This window comes from Schistocerca piceifrons, chromosome 3 (genome assembly GCF_021461385.2).
Source record: "Schistocerca piceifrons isolate TAMUIC-IGC-003096 chromosome 3, iqSchPice1.1, whole genome shotgun sequence".
NCBI classification, from domain to species: Eukaryota; Metazoa; Arthropoda; class Insecta; order Orthoptera; family Acrididae; genus Schistocerca; species Schistocerca piceifrons.
The window spans coordinates 484397538-484419308 of record NC_060140.1 but is presented as its reverse complement, the minus strand read 5'-3'; the positions used below and the strand labels follow the sequence as shown (position 1 = coordinate 484419308).

Here is a 21771-nt window from a genome sequence, read left to right as displayed (position 1 = left end):
GAAGCTTTCTAGCTGCTGCTTTGCCAGCGTACATGTCACACACATTTAATACATTTCACACATAACTGTGTACATATTTCACCCACAACACTATCGAATTTCATCATGCCGTTTCAGTTTTATGCAGCTCAATATCGATGACATCGTATCTCCTGAACTGTGTGTCATACAATGAAATACTTTTCAAGTACATTCAGTGGCATCCATGAATACAATCTGCAAATTTTGTGTAGGTTATCAGAGATAAAAAGTTTTAGAAAGGTTTCAAATCATGTGTAAGTTTGTTGCAAGCTACTAAGCACTCTCATTCTCAAGTAATGGATGAATAAAGTCTGGGTATTTGCGTGTTGTGGGCTACACTCCTTTTTCACCCCTACCAGTGACCCTTTTACAGGTAGGTGGTTCTTATCCCCTCAAGGATGCTCTCCAGACAGTAAATGATATGTGCACCAAGTCTGGTTGAAATTGGTGCAGTGGTTTAGGACGAGGTATGAAACATGCACACATACATACATTGCTTCATTTGTGACAGTACATGACTGTACTCTGAGTTGGTACCTCAGATAAAAAAATGAATAAAGGACATTTTAAGGTGTCTAAATGTTTAAAAAAAAGAACCCCCCCCCCCCCCCCTGCACCCCCAAAGATCACAATACTGAAACCTCTCTTCTTACAAATCAAGTGCTGCATACATATATACATTCATTTTTATAATATGTATGGACTTGTGCAAGCACTCCGAGATTTGAGTTGGACTCTCAATACCATTTCCATCAAGGCTAATTTTTTAAATTTCTTTGTGATAGACTTCAACACTTAATTCATATTGACTTACTGCCTAAAATGCCTTTATCTTATTTTTATAGTTTAAAATTATGCTGTTATATGCTAATTGTTCAGCTGCCTTGATAACCCTTTTAAATATAATTTTATACAGTCTAGCATATTCAGTTAAATCAGTATTTCTATCACACATTACTATGCTAAATGCGTGGTGCATAGTCGTGGTCATAGTCAAGTGTCGTTGCCTTTAGACCATTGGTTCCAGGTTCAATTCCCGGTCGGTCTGGAGAATTTCTTCTCTCATGGACTGAGTGTTTGTGTTGTCCTAATTATTTCATCTTGTCTTTACCAACAGGCAAGTCACCAAAGTGGTATCAACCATAAACACCTGCACCAGGTGGTTGAACAACCTCTGATAGGATATCCCAGCCAATAATGTTATACAATCATTTTGTTTTAGTGAGCTGGAAAGCAAAATGCAGGCTACTCTGCAAATGATGTGGCTGATGCAAGTAAGCCATGTTGTAAAAAGAATGGACTCTAAATAACTTCAATGATTGGAAAGGAGTAACAAACACACACAAATAAAAACCATTCAAACTGCTACAGTAAAATGAGTTAATAAAATCAGAGCCATTAAGCTTGCCCATTTTGATAATGCACACATGTTAGCACTGAGATTCTCGATGAGTTAATTGGTTTTGAACTCAAGTGTAACTGGAGGCCATAACAACACATGGAAATTTTATAGTGAGACAGAATCGATGAAATGTCAGGTCAGAGCACATGGAATAGATTTACAGATGTGTAAGTGGCTCAAAGGCTTCTTAAGTAATGAAACACAATATAGTGTCCTCAATGGCGAGCGTTCACTAGACGCAAGGCTATAAGCAGGAGAGGGAAGTGTGATAGGACCGCTCTTGTTCTCTACATACATAAGTGACATGACTGGTTGGGTGAGCAGTTATATATGACTGTTTGCTGATGATGTAGTAGTAGACAGGAAGGTATTGTCATGGTGTGACTGTAGAAGTATACAGAAAGACAAAGAGAATTTCTATATGTGTGATGAACAACAGCTTATTCAGAATGAAGAAAAATATTAAATTAATGCAGATGGGTAGGAAAAACAATCTTGTGATGTATACAGTTGGGTGCCACTTGACAGTCACTATTATTAAATATATAGTTGTGACATTCCAAAGTAGTTTGAGATGGAGAGAGCACGTAAGGACATCAGCAGGGAAGGCGAATGGCTAACCTTGATTTTTTTTAAGAAGGTGTAGCTCATCTACAAAAGAGACAGCATATATAACATTTGCATGATCCATTCTTGAATACTGCTCGAGTGTTTTGCGTGCCCACCATGTCAAATTAAACAAAGACGTTGAAGCAATTCAGGAGCATGCTGTCATTTGTTAACATTACTTTCAAACAACATGCGAGAGCTATAGATATGTTTCTTGAATATGGGAATCCCTGGAGGAAAGATGATCTTTTTATGAAACATTATTGGGATATATGTAAATTGTGGTGATGAGTGAAAATGTGTGCTGGACCGGGATTCCAACCCGGGATATCCTGCTTACTTGGCACTTGTGTTGACCATTACACCATCCGGATACAGTGTTTATCTCAAACGCACATACTATTAAGCACACTCCCCAGTTGATCCAAATTCCTATCTTGTGCCACCTATCCCTAGTCCTTGTCCATGTCCTCCATGCTTGCTAATTTTAGATTTCTGTTGGAGTTCGAATGATACTGTGCGTAATTGATTCACCTCTATGGGCAATGAATCCACAAACTTCAGTGTGGATGCACAGTGACATTCGACCTCCGCATAAAGTCCCAATCCAGCCAATATCATTAGTTCCTTCCCTTTCCTTTCCTTTATCCCCCCTCCACCTTCAATTAACACAATACGTATCGCAATTGTAGGTTCCACGTGGTGTCTACTTTCAGACATATCCAGAAGAACAGACACCATGCATTCATGTAACTGTTGAAACAGTTTACGGAACAGGCACTCGCAGCTGACTGCAGAACAGTTCTACTAGTTCCAACATATATTTGCCACAAGGACCGCAAATACTAGGATAAGAGAAATTAGGGTTTGTGCGGAGGCGCATAGATAGTCTTCCTACCTCACTCTCAACTAGTAGTGGAACATGGTACCCTACATCATAACTATATGGTGACTCATGGAATATGCGTGTAAATGTAGATGTAGAGTGATGTACACTAGGAAGAATTTCAGACCTAATACCAAACCCTGGACGATGACTGATACTACTCATACTTGTTTCCTTTATGGCCCAAGACACATGAGCAAAACCACAGCACTACCCTAGATAGAAATTTAGTCTGCTAAGCTTGACAAGCAAAATTTTTCAGTCCACAATATATCTTTGCTAAAATCTAAAAAACATGAGGTAATCCCTCTTCTTTGTCCATTTATCAGTCCTTTACTCCTACTGAAGGAAATGTTGTGTTATGATGTTTTTGGAAACTACGTTGAGGCAGTGGCTTCCTTTGAGAGTGGTTTCACAAGTCCACACTTCTATGCCACTGGGAAAACATTTGTAATCAACAAATGATTGAAGATATTTGTTATTGTGGGCAGTAGTGAAGCAATAAATAATATAGTTGCTGAAGATGGATAAAATACTAAAAGTCATAAAAAACCTTGGCCCTTTGGGCTGGCGTGCTATCATTTCCTGTAGATAAGCATATAATATCAGACTGTCCCCATAACCTCCATCCAATAGTTACCCTTCCTCCATCCTACCACCCCTCCCAATTCAATCTCTGTGTAACCTTCAGCATGCACTGCTCCCCACTGGCTCCGACACCCAAGCATCACATGCCTAGCCTCTGCACCTGCCACTCCTCCCCCTTCCACATTCCTAGGTGACAAGCTGGCCGTCTCCCTCTGAGCCACTACCCACTAACCCCCAACCTCTCCGTTCTCCCTCCTGCCTCTCTCACCCTCTACCCACCCAATCTGCTGCAGCTCCCATCTCAATCTAGCCCACCCATCGCCATCGAAATGCAGCTTTAGTGCTGTGTTTCGAGCTGGTGTCGTGTGTGTGTGTGTGTGTGTGTGTGTGTGTGTGTGTGTGTGTGTGTGTGTGTGTGTGTGTGTTTGTTTGGGCGTGCGCGCACTTGAATGTGCGTACTCTAGGTCAAGAATGGATTATTCCAAAAGCTAGCCAGTTTTTTTCTTTTTTGTGTGTGCCTCTCGATGACTCAGCACTACTACTGCTTTTCAGTGAGTGATCTCCTTTTGCTCCTGAAGACTTATATTCTTGCCAGAACTTTTGTACAGATTAATCAAGTTTTCTTTTTGAATTTCTGAAAATGCAACTTCTTTGTTTGAGAACATCTTTTGCATACACCAAAACAAACATATAGGATAATAGGAACAACACAACACATCATAAATGAAGTATTCAAAGTCCTCAAGACTAGGAGTCATAGTTACAAGATATGGACACAATCCTTCACTCATGTCAGAAAGTGCAGAAAAATTACTGGACATGGTGTGTTGTTAATGCTCCACATGATACAGCTATCTACATTTTTATTACCTACCCAGCCACTACTTCTACTTTTTTTGGGTGTGTTATCGTCCACAGTTAATTTACTATATCAAATTATGGTACAGTTTTCTCAATGCCTCTACTATCCTATACAAGGAATATCTACGTATGTAACTTGCTCTTCTGTTACCACTTAACATTACTTCACCATTAGATATGGAAGAAATATGTCTGAAACCTGAAGAGATGTGCACAGCATTCCATTATTACGCAGATATACACTTTCTAGGTGCACAGCACATGCCTAATGATGAACACATTGTTGAAATTAGCTTCAAAATAATGTGAATAAAATGTTATTCTATGCAATAACAGTGCATTAGCTCATGTCCCCACCTCTTCAACAAAACAGAAGATGAAAGATTAAGAAGTTTCTACTTAATGTATTCTCATTTGGTCAAAGATGTCAATGGTAAAATAAATGAACAGTAAAAATTCTAATTTTCATTTGTAATATCATGATTATGACTGTAATAACAGTAAACAGAGACAAAAGGCATTGTGTGACATACCTGAATGTTTTCTGGTGGTGGATGATTGTAATCTATGCCACCAACAGTACAACGCCTAAATATCATCTTGTTCTCAGTGAGTGTTCCTGTTTTATCTGAAAAAATGTATTGAACCTGTAAAAAAAAGTTCAGCAGTGATTTAGTAATGAATGCATTGTTGTTCTACCTGTGATGTTTGATTTTAAGAATAGTCACACATATTTGCAATCAATAATACAGAACAGGGAGTGCTAGTCACTTAGCAACTGAAAGAGAATATGGGTGGAATGGTGAAATAAAAGGAGAGAAATGCACTCAGGCTGTGAAGATGTGAGAAAGAATTCAAGTCACAGAACCACACTATCATGGGTCACATTCTGTGTGTTAGTCAGGTTTGTTTTAACAGAATTTTATTGGTCTATAAAAAAGGACTTCCCACTAAGAAAGCCGGATTACATATTCTGTCACCAGACTTGCTTGTGTATCAACATGACATCCATTTTAAACATAAAAAGCAGTTAGTGAAATCACTCAACATTAGTCACTTATACAACAGACTACCATTTGTTGCTGAAAGGTAAATCCCAACTCTTGAAACACAAATCATGCTTGGTAATCACCCCATGGTCTTCAGAACAGCTATGCAAAATTAACAAACTATTCATCTCCATCGCAATCTATCTCCCTCACTCAGCTTCAAAGAGACTTTAATTATAGGCAGAAGTACATTACTAAATGTAATATCAGCATATACAACACACTGTTCTAAGTCATGGGAGCACATGCTAGTGAGAACTAAATTACAAGTGTCATATTATGAATTTAAGCTCAGTTTTTTCAGTTTGTATTCCACTGTGATAAAATGTTGTAACGATCTCTGTAATTAGGTACAATGTATTCATGTTGGTTGGTTGGGGGTGGAGGACAGGGAAAAGGGGGAGGGGGGCGGGGGGGGGGGGGGGAGAGGAGGAAGAGAGGAGGTGTTGCACATTTACCTGTTTAACAATGTAAAAATACTAACACGAGCCTCGTATACATCTAATCTTTAATGAAATTTGTTACTAGTATTCCATTGCAGCAATAGCAGTACTCATAAAAACAAAATTTGAAATCAGCTTTAGCAAAAAATAATCCCAGTGAATCTGTCTCTCGTTCAGATGTGAAGGACATTCCAACTTCAATATCAAAACCTGAGGACCAGTTAGCAGAAGTGCATTACGAATCCCATGCCACTTTCCTTGACTTTGATATCATCCTCTGAGAATGCCAGCTACACACTTCCCTCCATATTAAACCTACTAACAAACAACAGTACTTACATCCTGAAATATTTGTGTGTGTGTGTGTGTGTGTGTGTGTGTGTGTGTGTGTGTGTGTGTGTGTGTGTGTGCGCGCGCGCGCGCTCTGAACTTACTTGATTTTCATAATGCACATACACCACCGCAACTCATCAAAAGGATTCATTAGATTCCTCCTCCTTGCACATCTTGACACTCTGCTGGTCCAGTTCCTCATGATTTTATATTTATATTTGTCTTCATATTTGTTTGAGTTTTCTTTATTATTAATTTTAGGTTGCTTCTTTGGCCCACCATTTCCTTTAGTTTCCCAGTCTATTTTTTTTTCTTCTTCTACTTCTAAGCTACCGGTCTCTAATGGAAGTTACCAAAGTCTCCAACGTTTTATATTGTCTGTTTAAGTTTATTATATTCCATTTTTATCTGTTTCCCTTGGCAATTTTCTTTCGTTTTAGCTCACGTTTCATCATTACCAATATGTGGGCACTTCCCACATCACATACTAGATATGATCCACAATCGTCAGCATAACTGTTAAACAAATGCCTGAAAGTGAAGTTAATCTGTAACCTCTTACCTTCTGCAAGTGTTTTCTAGGCATATTTTCTCTGCAGGTGATGGTTAAAAAATAAACTCATGATACAAAGTTCATTGCTTTCTGCAAGTTTGGTTTCTCTACCATTTCAATCCAAATTCTCTAAAGACAGCTTCTTCTTTCCTTATTAGCAACATTTAGTATCTGGTGCTGAGAGATGCTAACAATGTCAGTCCACACATTTTAAACTTTCTTCCCACTGAGCTTAATAACTTAAGGGATAGTGAAGGCCTTTACAAAACTAAACTATGCCAATTTCTCTTGAAACACTGATTCTAGTCTATTTAGGAGTCTGTGAATGAGATTTCACCAAAGGAATGATCAGCTACACACTTGTGTGATTGTCAAACATGAATATAAGTATTTTATGTGTATCAGTTAATTTTCATTCAGTGCCAGAAGAGTGTGCACATGTATCTTTATTGTATATGTACTGTTGACCTGATTGCCCAATAGTAGGATAATGACGGTGCCTGTTAAACTATTTTGAACACATAACCACTGAAATGTAAAGAAAACAGTCATTTATTGTTTCATTTGTAATACTGTAATATTTATTTGTAAATCAACTGAACAGTAAATTATAAATGAGTATGTAAATACATGCAGTCATAACCTTGACACTTCTACAAACAGCCCAAGCTCGTCATGGCATGGATCCATGGAAAACAAGTAAACGAGTAAATAAAATAAAGATTTGTATCAAACACTATGATAATTTTTTTATTTCCCTTGATTCTTCAAATTACCTCCATTAATAACGCATCTTGCCAGATTATTATACTTCACGTCAAGTTGTTGTCATACGTACGTAGATTACCTTTCTTTTTTCCTTCGATTTATTTCCTTCCTTTTACTTTCATTCCAAGACACTAGTTTATAATAATTCTGACTCCTGCAATCTCAGGCTTGTCCTGAGCTTTCCCACTGTATAATATTGTATAATCACCTGCTCTCTGTATTCTGTATAGTTATTTTCCAAACTTGAAAATGACTTTACACTTCCCCCTGCCACACTAGTCGACTCCACACAGAGATCAAAGTGGGACTATTTAAGCTTTGGAAAAATTAAGCAAAACACCTACCATTCAGTTCTGTTGATGTCTGGTATACTTGATCAGATCTTCTATAGAGTGGTTTCCTGTAACCTTCTCCAGCCCATGCCACTGGCTATTTGATCACTGTTCCACCCTCAGGAGCATTTTCCCATCCTAAGACAAATTGGTGCATTCCATCTGTTTGCTCCCTCATCTTCAAGAGACCATTTGGCAATGATGAAAGAGGACCTCCTTATCCCAGAGGATACGTTGCCCCTGCATTTCCTGGCCACTTGCTGCACAAACTTTGCCTCCTATGAATAATTAACACATAAATATCAAATGTCCCAATGTTATGACCCTGAAATATTTCAAAGTGCTCCAGTCCTGAAAGTTCAGCTACTCACATAGGCTCATTGTGGATTCTAATGAATTAATGTAGAACCAATTTACACTAGAAAAATAATTAGTTCCAATTTTAGCAACCATGTGGAGATACGGCAAAGTGAATGCATTAAAGATGAATCGAAATGTTTCCCTGTGTAACTGATAAGGAACGGGATATGGGCAACAAGGTCAAGAAAGTGAAAACAGCACTATGTTAATTTAATTATTAACCATCACTTACACAATTTGTTCAATATGGCACCGGAGACCTCAGTGAGATCCTACACAGTCAGTGGTACATTTGGAACAAAATACAGCAGTGATTCTGATTATGTATAGCATAGACTGCCCTTGGTAGATTGCCGGAGATTGTGGCACCAGATGCCAACGCACATGTCATACAGTTCCTACAAATTACAGTTAAGATCATATGTGGGTATGGAGAAGCCACCCGAAAGCATCTCAAATGTGTTCCATTGGTTTCAGATCAGGCAAATTTGATGCCCAAGATATCAACATGAGTTCACTATCACATCCCTAAAATCACTGGAGGAAGATTCTGTCCTCGTCATATGGGTAGTTATTAGCTGGAACACGCCAGCACCCTCAGAGAAGACATAAAACATGCAGCCAAATGTCAACAGCACTGAAATTCTAAATTCTGATTGGAATGCATATTTCGAAGATAGGTTGAATGTTGGTGTTGGTGGTGGTGGTGGTGGTGGTGGTGTATTTATATCCATAAAAATATCATAACATCTAGTGAGATTAGTATAGATTCTGAGTGCAAAATAATTTGGATGAAGACAAGAATTAAATATGACTCAAACATGGTCATCAGATGCTTTTATATACCTCCTGCCTCAGCAGCATTAGTGGTGGAACAGACATGGGAAAAACTTGTGTACATCCTAGTCATGTCATAGTTAGGTGGATATTTTCAACTTGCCCACTATAGATTGGGAGACTCAAATGATGAGAATGATTAGTAGGGACAGAGAATCATGTGAAATTGTTCTAAGTGATTTATCCAAAAATTAATATGACTAGTAAAATCAGAGGACTGATTGGTGAAGCAAACTTCTTACACCTGCTTGCAACAAACAGGCCCAAACTTTTAGGTGCAGAATACACAAGCCATCATCCTAGGGCCATTACAGTATCACTTACACTGGCTGCAAATAGGAATACTAAGAAAGAGAAGAAGATCTTTCTGCTCAGCAAAGAGCGACAAGAAACAGATTTCGGACTATCTGGGCAGTCAGCACGAAAATGTCATCTTCAGCGCTAACAATGTGGAGTATCAATGTAGAAAGTTCAAGAGTATTGTGCAATATGCTTTAGACATGTAAGTGTCAAGCAAAGCTGTGAGTGATGTTAAACACCTGCCATGGTTTGACATCCAAGTTAGAAAACTGCTACGAAAGCAAAGAGCTTCATTGCAAATTTAAATGTACTCAAAACCCTACAGACAAACAAAAATTAAATGCTGCCAAAATTAGCATAAGGAGAGCCATGCATGAAGAGTTCTATGAATTTGAAAGTAAAATTCTGTCTACTGACTTGACAGAAAATTGTACAAAGTTTTTGTACTATGTTCAATCATTAAACTGATAAATGTCATCTGTCCAGAAGCTCTGTCAACATAATGACATTAAATGGAAGAAGACACAGAAAAGGCTGATGTACTAAATGTCTTTTTCCAAAACTGTTTCACAGAGGAAGGTCACACCATACTACCTCCTTTAAATGATCACACAAATAACAAAGTGGCTGATATTGAAATAAGTGAGCTTGAGATACAATAACAACTGAAATTACTCAACAGATGGAAGGCCACTAGTCCTGATGGGATACCAATATGATTCTACATCAAGCATACAAAATAACTTCCCCCTCTTCTAGCAGCAGTGTATTGTAGATCTTCGGAGGACTGAAGTGTTCTCAACAACTGGAAAAAAGCGCAAGAAATTCACATTTTCAAGGACTGTCCAACAGATGCACAGAACTACAGGCTTACAGGGGGTGTTTGGAAAGTAATGCATCACAATCTTTTTTCAATGTTGTTATAGGTCACAGAGCAGTCAGACTGACTGGGGAGGGTGGGGGTGACACTGTGCTTTCCTGAAGTAGGATGCTCAACTGCCTCCATGCTCTTGGAGGGTTAGGACAGCTTCTTCTGTGAACCTCCAAACAGTGCTCACATCGAACTTATGATGGAGCAAACTTTAGAGCATCGCTATGCAAAGAAATCTTGTGTGAAGCTGCCAGAACTTTGGGAAAACTTAAGGAAGTCTTTGGGGATAATTGCCTTTCCAGATAGCAGTCAAACAGGTGGAATAATATGTTTAGCGAAGGTCGGGAGAAATTCGCCAACAAGACCCGCGTGAGACACCCATCAACATCCCAAACAGACGACCCTGTGACTCGTGTGAGCCAGTTACTGAATTCAGACTGTTGAATGAGTGTTCCCTTCAAGTTGGAAATATTAGACTTGCTCAGTTTTACAAGGCAGTGCTCCAGAGACTGAATGACAAAAGATCACTCGCGTCCGAAAGGAGTTCCGCACATCATGGAAACTACTTCATGACAACACACCGGCTCCCACCACCTTTGTTGTCATGCACTATCACACCTGTACTGCTGTGACATCAGTGCCACAGCCTCCCAACAGTCCTGACCTGATCCCAGCACAATTCTTATTTTTTTCTCCTCCTGGCTGAAAAGAGACCTCAAAGGTAAGCATCTTTAAATGGTGGACAATTTGCAAGCTACATCGAAGGCTTCCCTGAAGGTTATCCCTATTGAGGAGTTCCAGAAAGCACAGAAATAGTGCTGACAAAAATGTAATGATGCAGAGGGGTCATACTTGGCAGAATTTTAAGTTGTTGAACATATCCCAGCAATAAATTAAAAGTAAATAAATAAAAACGATGCGACACACAACTTTCAGGACAAACCCTGGATTTCTGTGATGTTGGACAGTTGTAGAATTTTGGAACATCTTTTATGCTCGTGTATTATTACATTTCTGGAGGCCAAAAAACTCCTCTGTAGGAAACAACATGGGTTCCTAAAACAACGATCACGTGAAACCCACATCACTCTGTTCATCCATGAGACACAGAAAGCAGCACATACAGGCATCCTGGTAGATGGCATGTTCCTTGACTTGCAGAAGGCATTCAGTACAGTTCCATATGGTCCCATAATGAACAAAATATGAGTGTATGAAGTATCAGACCAACTGTATGATTACATTGAAGAGTTTCTAGCAAATATAGACAGCATGCCATTCTGACCAGAAGGAAGTTTGAGGATGTAAAATTAAGCTTGATCATTCCAAAGACAAGTGTGATAGTACTATTACTATCCACAATATGTACAAATTATCTATTAGGTAACATCAGAAGTTGCACGAGGCTTTTCGTGGATGATGTTGTTGGATGTAGAAAAGTCTTGATGCCAGAAAATTGTAGCGAAATGCAGGCAGACCTGCAGAGGATTGATGCTTGGTCCAGGGAGCAGCAACTGACACTCAACATAAACAATCGTAACAAACTGTGAATACACAGACAAAACTACCCTTTATTGTATGATTACACAGTTGCAGAACAAGCACTGGCAGCAGTTAGATCCATAAAATATCTTGGAGAATGCATATGGAACGATCTGAAGTGTAATGATTACATAAAATTAATGGTGGGAGTGGCAGATGCCAGACTGAGATTCATTGGAAGAATCCTCATGAAATGTACTCCATCAACAATGGAAATAGCTTATAGAATACTTGTTCAACCAATACTTCAATATTGTCCATCACTACGGGATCTGCACCAGATAGAACTGATAGAGGAAGTAGAGAAGACACAAAGAAGAGAAATGCATTTCTTTACAGTTTCATTTAGTATGCACAGAAGTGTCACAGGGATTATCACTGAAGTCCTGGGACAGGAGCTCCAAAGTGGCATTCTGCATCACAGTGTGGTTTATTGTTAAAGTTCCAAGAATGAACATTTCTATAAGGGTCAGCAAATATATTGCTTCCTCCTATGTATATCTTCTGAAAAGACTATGTACATGAAGTTAGGAAGATTTGAGCCCACGTGGAAACTTACTGGTAATTGTTCTTCCCATGAACTATTCGCAACTGAAACAAGAAAGGGGGGGGGGGGGGGGGGGGGAGTAACATTGGTAGACAAAAGTATCTGCCATCGCACATCACAAGGCAGTTTGCAGAGTATAGATGTATATGTATATAAAGGGACACAGATGGTTGTCAATAATGTTCATGTTGCCATAGTGCTTTGAATTACTATCAGGTGTCCTACAGAAGCCCTGATGAATGTCACCAACAGCATAATTATTGCCTTAACCAGCCTGCAACCATGGCATGATGCACGATTCGAGTGGCCATTCACCTGTATGACAGCCTACCTGGACACGACTGTCGACCATGACCTGAGAGCAGCTTCAGTAACTCCATCATCACTCACAACTCTAACACATTACTAGTATAAATTGCGAGAATAATATTTAGAAAGATAATATTCTATGCAAAATAAATTAGGAATAAAGCTGACCTAAAAATTTAACTGCTCTGAATAACTGTATTTATTTGTTTAGTCAATTCAGAAGCCATATAAAACTCTCAATTATATAAATGAGCAGTATTATGAGATACTGCTAAAGTGACAATTTATGTAATTTGCCATTTTCATGGTTCACACAACTGAACAAAAGAGGAGAAAATTATAAGAACTATGCCTAGAATAGGACAACAGCAACAGCACCACCTTTAGCTCCCATCAGTTTTCCATCACTGCATGACTCACGGCAGCATGAAGAGTAGCCAATTGTGTGTTCTCATCCACAGTCAAATTGTGTCAGTCCTTTGAAATATCCTTATTGGACAAGGGTGTCCCTGAATTTACTACCACCTGATCTCAGCCTGTTCAATCATCTCCAGCTGGACCAGTCTGAAGTACCTGCAGATGACAGACACTTAGCAAGTCTTACCCATGTTTGAAGTTGATCTAGCTACTCATAGTTTTTCTCTGGCAGCACACCATGACATAGTACTCGTGTAAAAGTGAGGAAACTATTACTGTATTTTAACCTATATGTTCATGGCCAATGGCCACAATTTATGGAGAAATTTAGAATGACTGTTGTAAGAATTCCGCACCGTCAAACATGTTATGTTATTGTGCCTCTCAGGTACTGTGCTAAAACAGCTCCATTAATTTTCAAGTGTAAAACCACTCAATGAAAATAGACAAAACTGTCTGCACACAAGGTTTGTTAGAAAGCTGTGGTAACATGCAACTGAATCACTGGATGGTATGCACAGACTGCTTAATTCAAACATATCTCAGGGCTGTCTCAGGTTGTCTGTGGGGCTGTGAAAGAAATTCCATTTAATGAAAACATCTTGCTTAGTTACATGCAAACTGAATTTGATACCAGACCCATATTGCACTTTAAGTTACAGATATGATTGAGATAAGGAATAAACAGGCATGCCACATCAGGATAATTACATAAAAATTATGTGGTTCTGGGTATCCCATCCATAGCCTGTAGCACACATTACCCCCTTCATGAAAATGACTTTTTTGTCCTAAGTATGCCCTTTGTAACAGGAAACAGGAATTGAAGAAAACACATGTGGTATGTTAGTAGAAAGAGTCATTTTCAGAAGATGGCTCGAATTTTCTTCATACAATAATTCTGGATATCTTTTCAATCAGAAATATTCAGCAACACACAAGCAGTCACACACAGTGAATGGGAACGATACAAATGCATTGATATGCTTACTTGGAAAGGGTTGGTGAGAGAAGATGTCTGCTGAAGATTATAAGAGAAAGGAAAAAGAGCTGGTTGGGACATTCATTGAGAAGGAAGTGCTTGCTATCAGATGCTTTGGAAGGATTGGTTTGTGGGAGAAGACTGAGAGGAAGGAGGAGATACAAGATGACAGACAACATAAAGGGAAGAGGAAAATATGTGAACCTGAAGAGGATAGCAGAAGACCAGACAGTCTGGAGAACCACCATGTGAAAACCTGCCTTTTGGCAGAACACATGATGATGATGATGTAATAGCCCTAATGCTTCCCAAATTTTCATGCAATGTTACTTGAAATTGCAGCTGCTCATACACATAGCAAACATACCTTAAAACCTTACACAACGCAATGAACAAAACTGAGCAAGGAAAAGAAAAAATCCAATGTCTTATTGAAAGAGTTTGTGAATATATTTGATAATTGAAGATCCAAACTGTCACTTAGATGATGCTGCCACAAACCCATTGGATACATATGGAGTGCCCTCAACTAACACATGACTAACCTTAAAGTCCAACTCTGTTTTCCGAGTTACATATTTCTCACCAATTACAGCTGACATAAATATCAACTGACCTGATCCACAGCAGTGATCATAATAATCAGTGCCATAGTAACTCTTCAGTTGTCACAGGGATCTGTCATATTTCAATCATAACCTTACTGTTTTGCCACATAAAATGTTCATTTCAGTATCCTTTCTGGACTCTGACATCCAGATTGAGATCAACGCACCAGAGTTGACAATTCATTGCTGTTTGGTTTTGCAACTGCACCAGAGGTGGCATGGACTTTGAATCAGTTGGAAAGCCCCTCTTGTTGCACAAGCTTGGAGTAAATTGTGTCGTTTCCTTGTCCAGTTGTGTTGATGTTTCAGAATCTTTCGATCACAAACATTAATTCTGTACATAGTTACTCGCTTGCATTTGTTTTTTCTCTTGGTTTGCTATGTGGCTTTGTTTGTATGCTACTGGTGGTTCTTGGCTTCCAAAATTTTAGATTACTCTTGATTTACACTTTGGAATTTGTGTACTATTTGCACCATCATCCATTCAGTCCTGCAGGCCACTCAGTGTTTCTGAGCGACTCCTGGCACTGCCAGATCTGAGTAGTGTATTACTAAAGTATCACCACATGAGTATCATGTGTGAATAAACTCATAATGATGGATTAACAGCTTCTACAGCTTTGGCAGCATCAAATAACATTCACGAACAACAGCAAAAACAGATGCAGAAGTTGCTGAAGGAAAATGTGGAGCTGATTCGAACCATGAGCATGTAGCCACTGGGATAGGAATCTGGGGGGCAGCCTTCACCCCCGCCCCCAGATGTTTTTGTACCTACAAAACATCGGTGAAATGTTTAAATCCGTAGTATTGGTCATTGTTAATATTAGGCTGCGACGACCATCGGAGGCTCGCATGAGAACAGTGGAGAAAAGAATGTATGCTGGTGTCAAAATGTTAAAAAAGCTTTTCTTGGGTTATGCAGAATATGCATTTCACCTCATTCAGAGAAAACATAAAGCCTGTATTACAGCAAATGACACCTGATGATGGAGGCATAGGGTCCAAAATGCATTGTGTACTTAATAAAACACAAAAAGTTGTGATTGAAGGCGTTTTTTTTTAATTCATACTTCTAGTGTACTGAATACAGTCACATTTGAAGCTGTGAAAGATGGATAAAATTAAAAATACACTAGTGTAGTTCTACATCTGCATCTACATAGATACTCAACACACCACCATATGGTTCTTGGCAGGGGGTACGCTGTACCACTACTTGTCATTTCCTTTCCTATTCCACTCACGAATAGAGCAAGGGAAAAATGACTGACTGTATGCCTCCATATTAGCGCTAATTTCCAAGATCTTATCTTCATGAGCCTCATGCGCAATGTATGTTGGTGGCAGTAGAAATTTTCTGCAGTCAACTTCAAATGCCAGTTCTCTAAATTTTCTCAGTAGTGTTTCTCAAAAAGGGCATCACCATCCCTCCAAGGGTTCCCATTATAGGTCCCGAAGCAACTCCGTAACACTTACATGTTGTTCGAACCTACTGTTAACAAATCTAGCAGCCTGCTTCTGAACTGCTTTGATGTCTTCGGACAATCTGACGTGGTACAGATCCCAAACACTTGAGCAGTACTCAAGAATAGGTTGCACCAATGTCCTATATGCAGATTCCTTTACAGGTGATCCACTCTTTCCTAAAATTCTCCCAATAAACTGAAGTCGACAATTTGCCTTCCCTACCACAGTATTCATATGCTCATTCCACCTCTCATTGCTTTGCAACGTTATGCCCAGATATTTATATGACTTGACTGCATCAAGCAGGACACTAGCAATACTGTTCCCAAACATGACAGGCTTGATCTTCTTAATCATCTGCATTACCTTACACTCTTCCACATTTAGAGCTAGCTGCCATTCATCACACCAGATGGGAATTTTTTTAAGTCATCTCCTATCTTCCTACAGTTACTCAACTTTCACACCTTACCATACATCACAGCATCATCGGTAAACAACTGCAGACTGCTGTCTACCCTATCAGCCAAGTCATTTATGTATATCCAGAACAGTAGTGGTCCTATCACACTTCCCTACAGCACTCCTGACAATACCCTTGTCTCTGAATAGCACCCACCATCGGGGACAACATACTGGATTCTATTATTTAAGAAGTCTTCGAGCCACTCACATATCCATGAACTTACTCCACATGCTCATACCTTCGTTAACAGCCTGCAATGGGGCACCATGTCAAATGCTTCTGGAAACCTAGAAATATGGAATCTGCCTTCTGCCCTTCATCCACAGTTCTCAGTATATATGGTGAGAAAAGGCAAGCTGACGAGTGATGCTTTCTAAAACCATGCTGATTCAAGGACATAAGCTTCTCAGTCTCAAGAAAGTTTATTATATTCGAGCTGAGAATATGTTCAAGGATTCTGCAGCAAACAGAAGTTAGGGATATTGGTTTGCAATTCTGCAGGTCCATTTTTTCCACCTTTCTTATATACTGGAGTCACCTGCACTTTTTCTTTCCCCTTCGCTTGGGTATTTGGACTGGGAATGAAATTCACGACAAATGCAAGCTACGTAAGGGGACAATGCCACAGAGTGCTCTCTGTAAAATCAAACTGGGAGTTCACCCAGAAATGGTGATTTATTTGTTTTCAAATCCTTTTGTTGCTTCTCTACGCTAGATGTGCTTATTGCTATGTCGTCAATATGGGAGTCTGTTAGATGGTCAAATGACGGTATGTTTGTGCGGTTCTCGTGTGTGAACAATTTCTTGAAGGCGAAATTTGAAACTTCAGCTTTCGTTTTAGTATCTTCAACTGCCACATTAGACTGGTCAACAAGGGGCTGAATGTAAGCCTTAGACTGATTTTCAATTTTACAAATGACCAAAATTTTCTCAGATTCCCTGGCAGATCTTTTGCTATGGTGTGATGGTGGTAGCTGTTGCATGCTTTGCTCATACATCTTTTCACAGATGCACAAATCTCTACTAACCTTCACTTGTTGTCGTACTTCAGTAGAATCTGAGGCATTCTGCCAATGCAATGGAATATAGCACCTCACCACCTACTTAGAAGTAGATACCCTTAATGAAGCCGCTTAAATCAGTTTATAAAGACAAGTCGTTTGGTCCACACTGTATATCAGGCAGTTTCCTTTCAGAGTATGCTGATATAATAGCTCCATACTTAGCAGTCACATAAATTTCTCACTCACAGGAAGACTGCAAAGTTGCCCAAGTCACACCAATACCTAAGACAGGAATCAGGAGTAATCAGCTGAAATACAAACCCATATCACTACCATCAGTCTGCAATAGGATTTTGAGAAATACGCTTTGTTTGAAAACTATGAATTACTTCATAGAAAACAAACACAATTAGTTCTTTATTCATGTAATTAATGCTATCTAGAAGGGATGTCAAATAGATTCCAGAGTTCTATACTTCCATAAGGCTTTTGACACAGTTCCTCACAAGCAGCTTTTAATCAAAGTGCATGTCTATGGTACACTGTTTCAGTTACGTGACTGGGTTCATGATTCCTGTCAAAGTTGTAATTGATGGAAGGTCATTGAGTAAAACAAAACAGATATCTGGTATTCCCCAAGGAAGTGTTACAAGCTCTTTGCTGTTCCTAACCTAAATAAATGATTTAGGAGACAATCTGAGCAGTCCTCTTAGATTATTTGTACATGATGCTTCATTACCATTGTGTAAAGTCATTATATGATCAAAATAAATTGCAAAATGATTTAGAAGAGATGGTGCAAAAATTGGCAGTTAACTCTAAATTATGAAAAGTGTGAAGTCCCCCACATTAGCACTACAAAAGAATACACTAAATTTAAATTACATAATTAATCACACAAATGTAAAGCCTGTCAACTGAAATAAATACCTAGGGAATACATTTATGAGCAACTTAAATTGGAAAGAAATTCATAGATAAAGTTGTGGGGAAGGCAAACCAAAAACTGTGTTTTATTGGCAGAACACTTTGAATATGTAGTATCTTCTAAAGAGACTGCCTATACGACACTTGTCCGTCCTCTTCAGAAGTACTGCTGTCTAATGTAGGACCATACCAGATAGGACTGACAGAGGATATCAAAAAATTCAAAGAAAAGTAGCTTGTTTTGTATGATCATGAAAACAAGGATACAGAGTGTCATGAATATGATATGCAAGTTAGGATGGAAATCTTCTGAAGAAAGGTGTTTTTCCTTGCCGTGAGATCGTTTCATGAAATTTCAATTTGCAACTTTCTCCTGTGAATTCAAAAACATTTTGTTTATGTCAGCCTACACAGGGAAGAATGATCACTGTAATAAAATAGACAAATCAGAACTTGAACGGAAAGATTTAATTGTTCGTTTTTCCCATGCACTTTTTGAAAGCAGAACAGTAGAAAAATAGTTTGACGGAGGTTTAATGAACCCCACGCATGTAGCTGTGAACTGAGGTGTAATCATATAGATGTAGATTTAGATGAACTTACTGCAACCTGTACCGTGAGTCCCAACCCCAAATTACACACCCTGCTACCAGCAGGTTACCACTATGTGGGCTCACACATTTGACCAGAAGCCTGATTGGACATCAGCAATCATTCTTGGACACATGTGGCTCCAAATGTACCTCACTGAGACTGAGCAGGAGTGCCTGATCTGTCACCACAACAAATGCAGAAGCCATCCTCATTCTTCAACCCAGCACAGGGGACCTATGGGACCTCCAACCTCGAACTACCCACAACCATATTTTTAAGCCTTCCCCGCAGAAGGGCAGTGCTCCCGGTTCACCCCCCCCCCCCCTCCACCACAGACAGGATGTCATTACAACAAGCATACATGCCACCATTAACGGCAGCAGTAGCAGCTACAGCAGCCAATGATCGAACCAGCACACGACTGCCAACCCAAGAGGGTCAAGTCACTTCTCCCAACATAGCAATAGCCAACAGTCAATGCTGAAATAGCATCAAGTGTACTAGTTAGAAAATGAAAATGATGCCATAGGGATGTTCAACTCCGGAATTTGGATTGCTGCTCGTTCCACTGGCGAAACAGTGGGCAAAACATAGGTCTGGTCATTTTCGACACTATGCACCTATTAAAGTGGGGAGAGATTTGGTACTCTCAGTGGACTTGGTTATTAAGATTAAGCACTGGCTATCCAGGGCAGTGTGGGCTTCACATTAACTGGCACGACAATCTGGTGGTACAAAAGCAAGGAGGAAAGTGTACACCGTTTTCTCATCGAATTGTGTTGTTGATGCCAAAGTTTTCTGATCACCGACATTATTTTGCATATAATCACTCACTTGTTCTTGGTTTCTCTCTTTGTCTGCTATTGCAGCTTTGTTTGTACACTGTTTTGCATTACTCTCGATTTGCCCTTTCATATTTGTGTTCTGTTTTCATCATCAACCATTCATGGTCACTCAAAAACCTACTCATGCACTCCCCCATCTAGACTGTGTGCTACTAAAATCATATTCATTATTTTATTTCTTAAAAACACACTCTTTAATTATTATCATTAGCATCAGAGAGAGAGAGAGAGAGAGAGAGAGAGAGAGAGAGAGAGAGAGAGAGAGAGAGACCTCAGACCACGTAGCTATCCCGTGTAGCAGTGCTTTTATTTACAATCATTTATGTGGTAATACTCACTTGGCCCAGCTCTTCTGGTATGTTCAATGCACGACACTCTATCCTTTTGTTAGTTTCTGGGTCATACAAATTGACATCATTGTGAATATGGTACACTTGTATAAGTTTTGCCATTTCTATCGTCACATAAAGTGAGAGTGGTATCATTATCTGGAAGGTACAATAACAGTTATAATAAATGGCATGATCTACTTACAAAGAATACATCAACATCAAAAAGACATAACGAGAAATTAGGGGACATTCAAATGACTAAACCACACAGATTCTCAGACAGAATTATGTATGGCTCAATACATTAAATGTTTGTCCACCTTAATGTTCTACAGGAGAAAGATTGGTATTTGAATTTATGTACAGGTTCCATAAATAATGCAATAAATAAAGATGCATAGCAAAACATCTTGAGAAACCTCACAGATATATCCAAAAGTGAAAAAAAATTATTACCTGCAGGATTATAACAAAAGTCCAGAAACTCAAAATGCCTTCAGTTGTTGAATTCTGCATGCTAGGAATAAATGGTGGCACTGAGATACCATCATATGAAGACAACCACAACTTGCAGCCAGCAGCACCAATTACACATAGGACAATGAGAATAAGAACACACCAAATAATATCCAGATTCATTTGGCGTTCCAAGTTGGAGCGTTTGTACCTAGGCCCTCCATTATTCAACATTGCTTTAGTTTCATGTCCTGGAAAAGAATATTTTTTGCCCTCTGGTAGAATGGTTACAGGCATCAGTAAAGTAAGTATATTGTATTAACAGCTTGTAGATCATTGAAACTTTAAATCCAATGGTAACACCAAAATTTCTATAGCTACATGTACAAGCACTTAGATCTGTGGACTTGTGTACCAGTGTAATAAATTTTCAAAGGTAAAAATTAGCTATCAAAATTTGGGATGAAACACATACAACAGCAAATCAAGTCAAGAGTTCTTTGAAAATGCCACAAATTTCTTTCAGGAACATTTTCTTCCCTACTAGAGTGTTAGATGTTCTTATGTGAGTAATGGACATTGTTTCCAGAACACTATTATTTTGTGAATCAACATCTCCTGATAACCCTGTACTTCAGTTTCCCTGACCACCAGCTACACAGATAGGAAATGACTAGTAGTGGTACAGGGTATCCACTGCCACGCACCATACATCCAACATGTTTCAGGTGCCCCATTCCCTCCTAGCCCCCATCTAAATAAATTACAAAACTTAAAACTGTATAAGATTGAATTTGGGATGCGAGGAAGACAAATATTTTCAATGTTGAGAAAAATGGGACACTAACCCTCAACTGCCAAAGGTAGAAATTTAGAATATCCTTATTATTGTAGTGAAAACTTTGTGATAAACTGCATCTATGGAAACTAGTTTTGCAAAATTGATGTGCTTCAAAGAGAATTGACTCCCTCATTGACATTACAGGCCAACCTCTCAAATACTTTAATATGACTGTAGATCTTTAACCAATCACACCAAACAAATGAAAACAAATATTA

The 21771-nt window shown here is 39.0% G+C and overlaps 1 protein-coding gene across 3 annotated transcripts in view; it reads right to left on the bottom strand.

Annotated features, from left to right (window-relative positions):
- The window catches only part of LOC124788426 (phospholipid-transporting ATPase VA), a 344887-nt gene that overhangs the window by 78432 nt on the left and 244684 nt on the right, over window positions 1–21771 (bottom strand). For all 3 annotated transcript variants that reach the window (XM_047255695.1, XM_047255693.1, XM_047255696.1), the window contains exons 5-7: window positions 20713–20963; window positions 20263–20412; window positions 4901–5014 (exon numbers count right to left, since the gene is read on the bottom strand). In XM_047255695.1, coding sequence (XP_047111651.1) covers window positions 4901–5014; window positions 20263–20412; window positions 20713–20963 — 515 coding nt within the window. The remainder of the gene's footprint in view (window positions 1–4900; window positions 5015–20262; window positions 20413–20712; window positions 20964–21771) is intronic.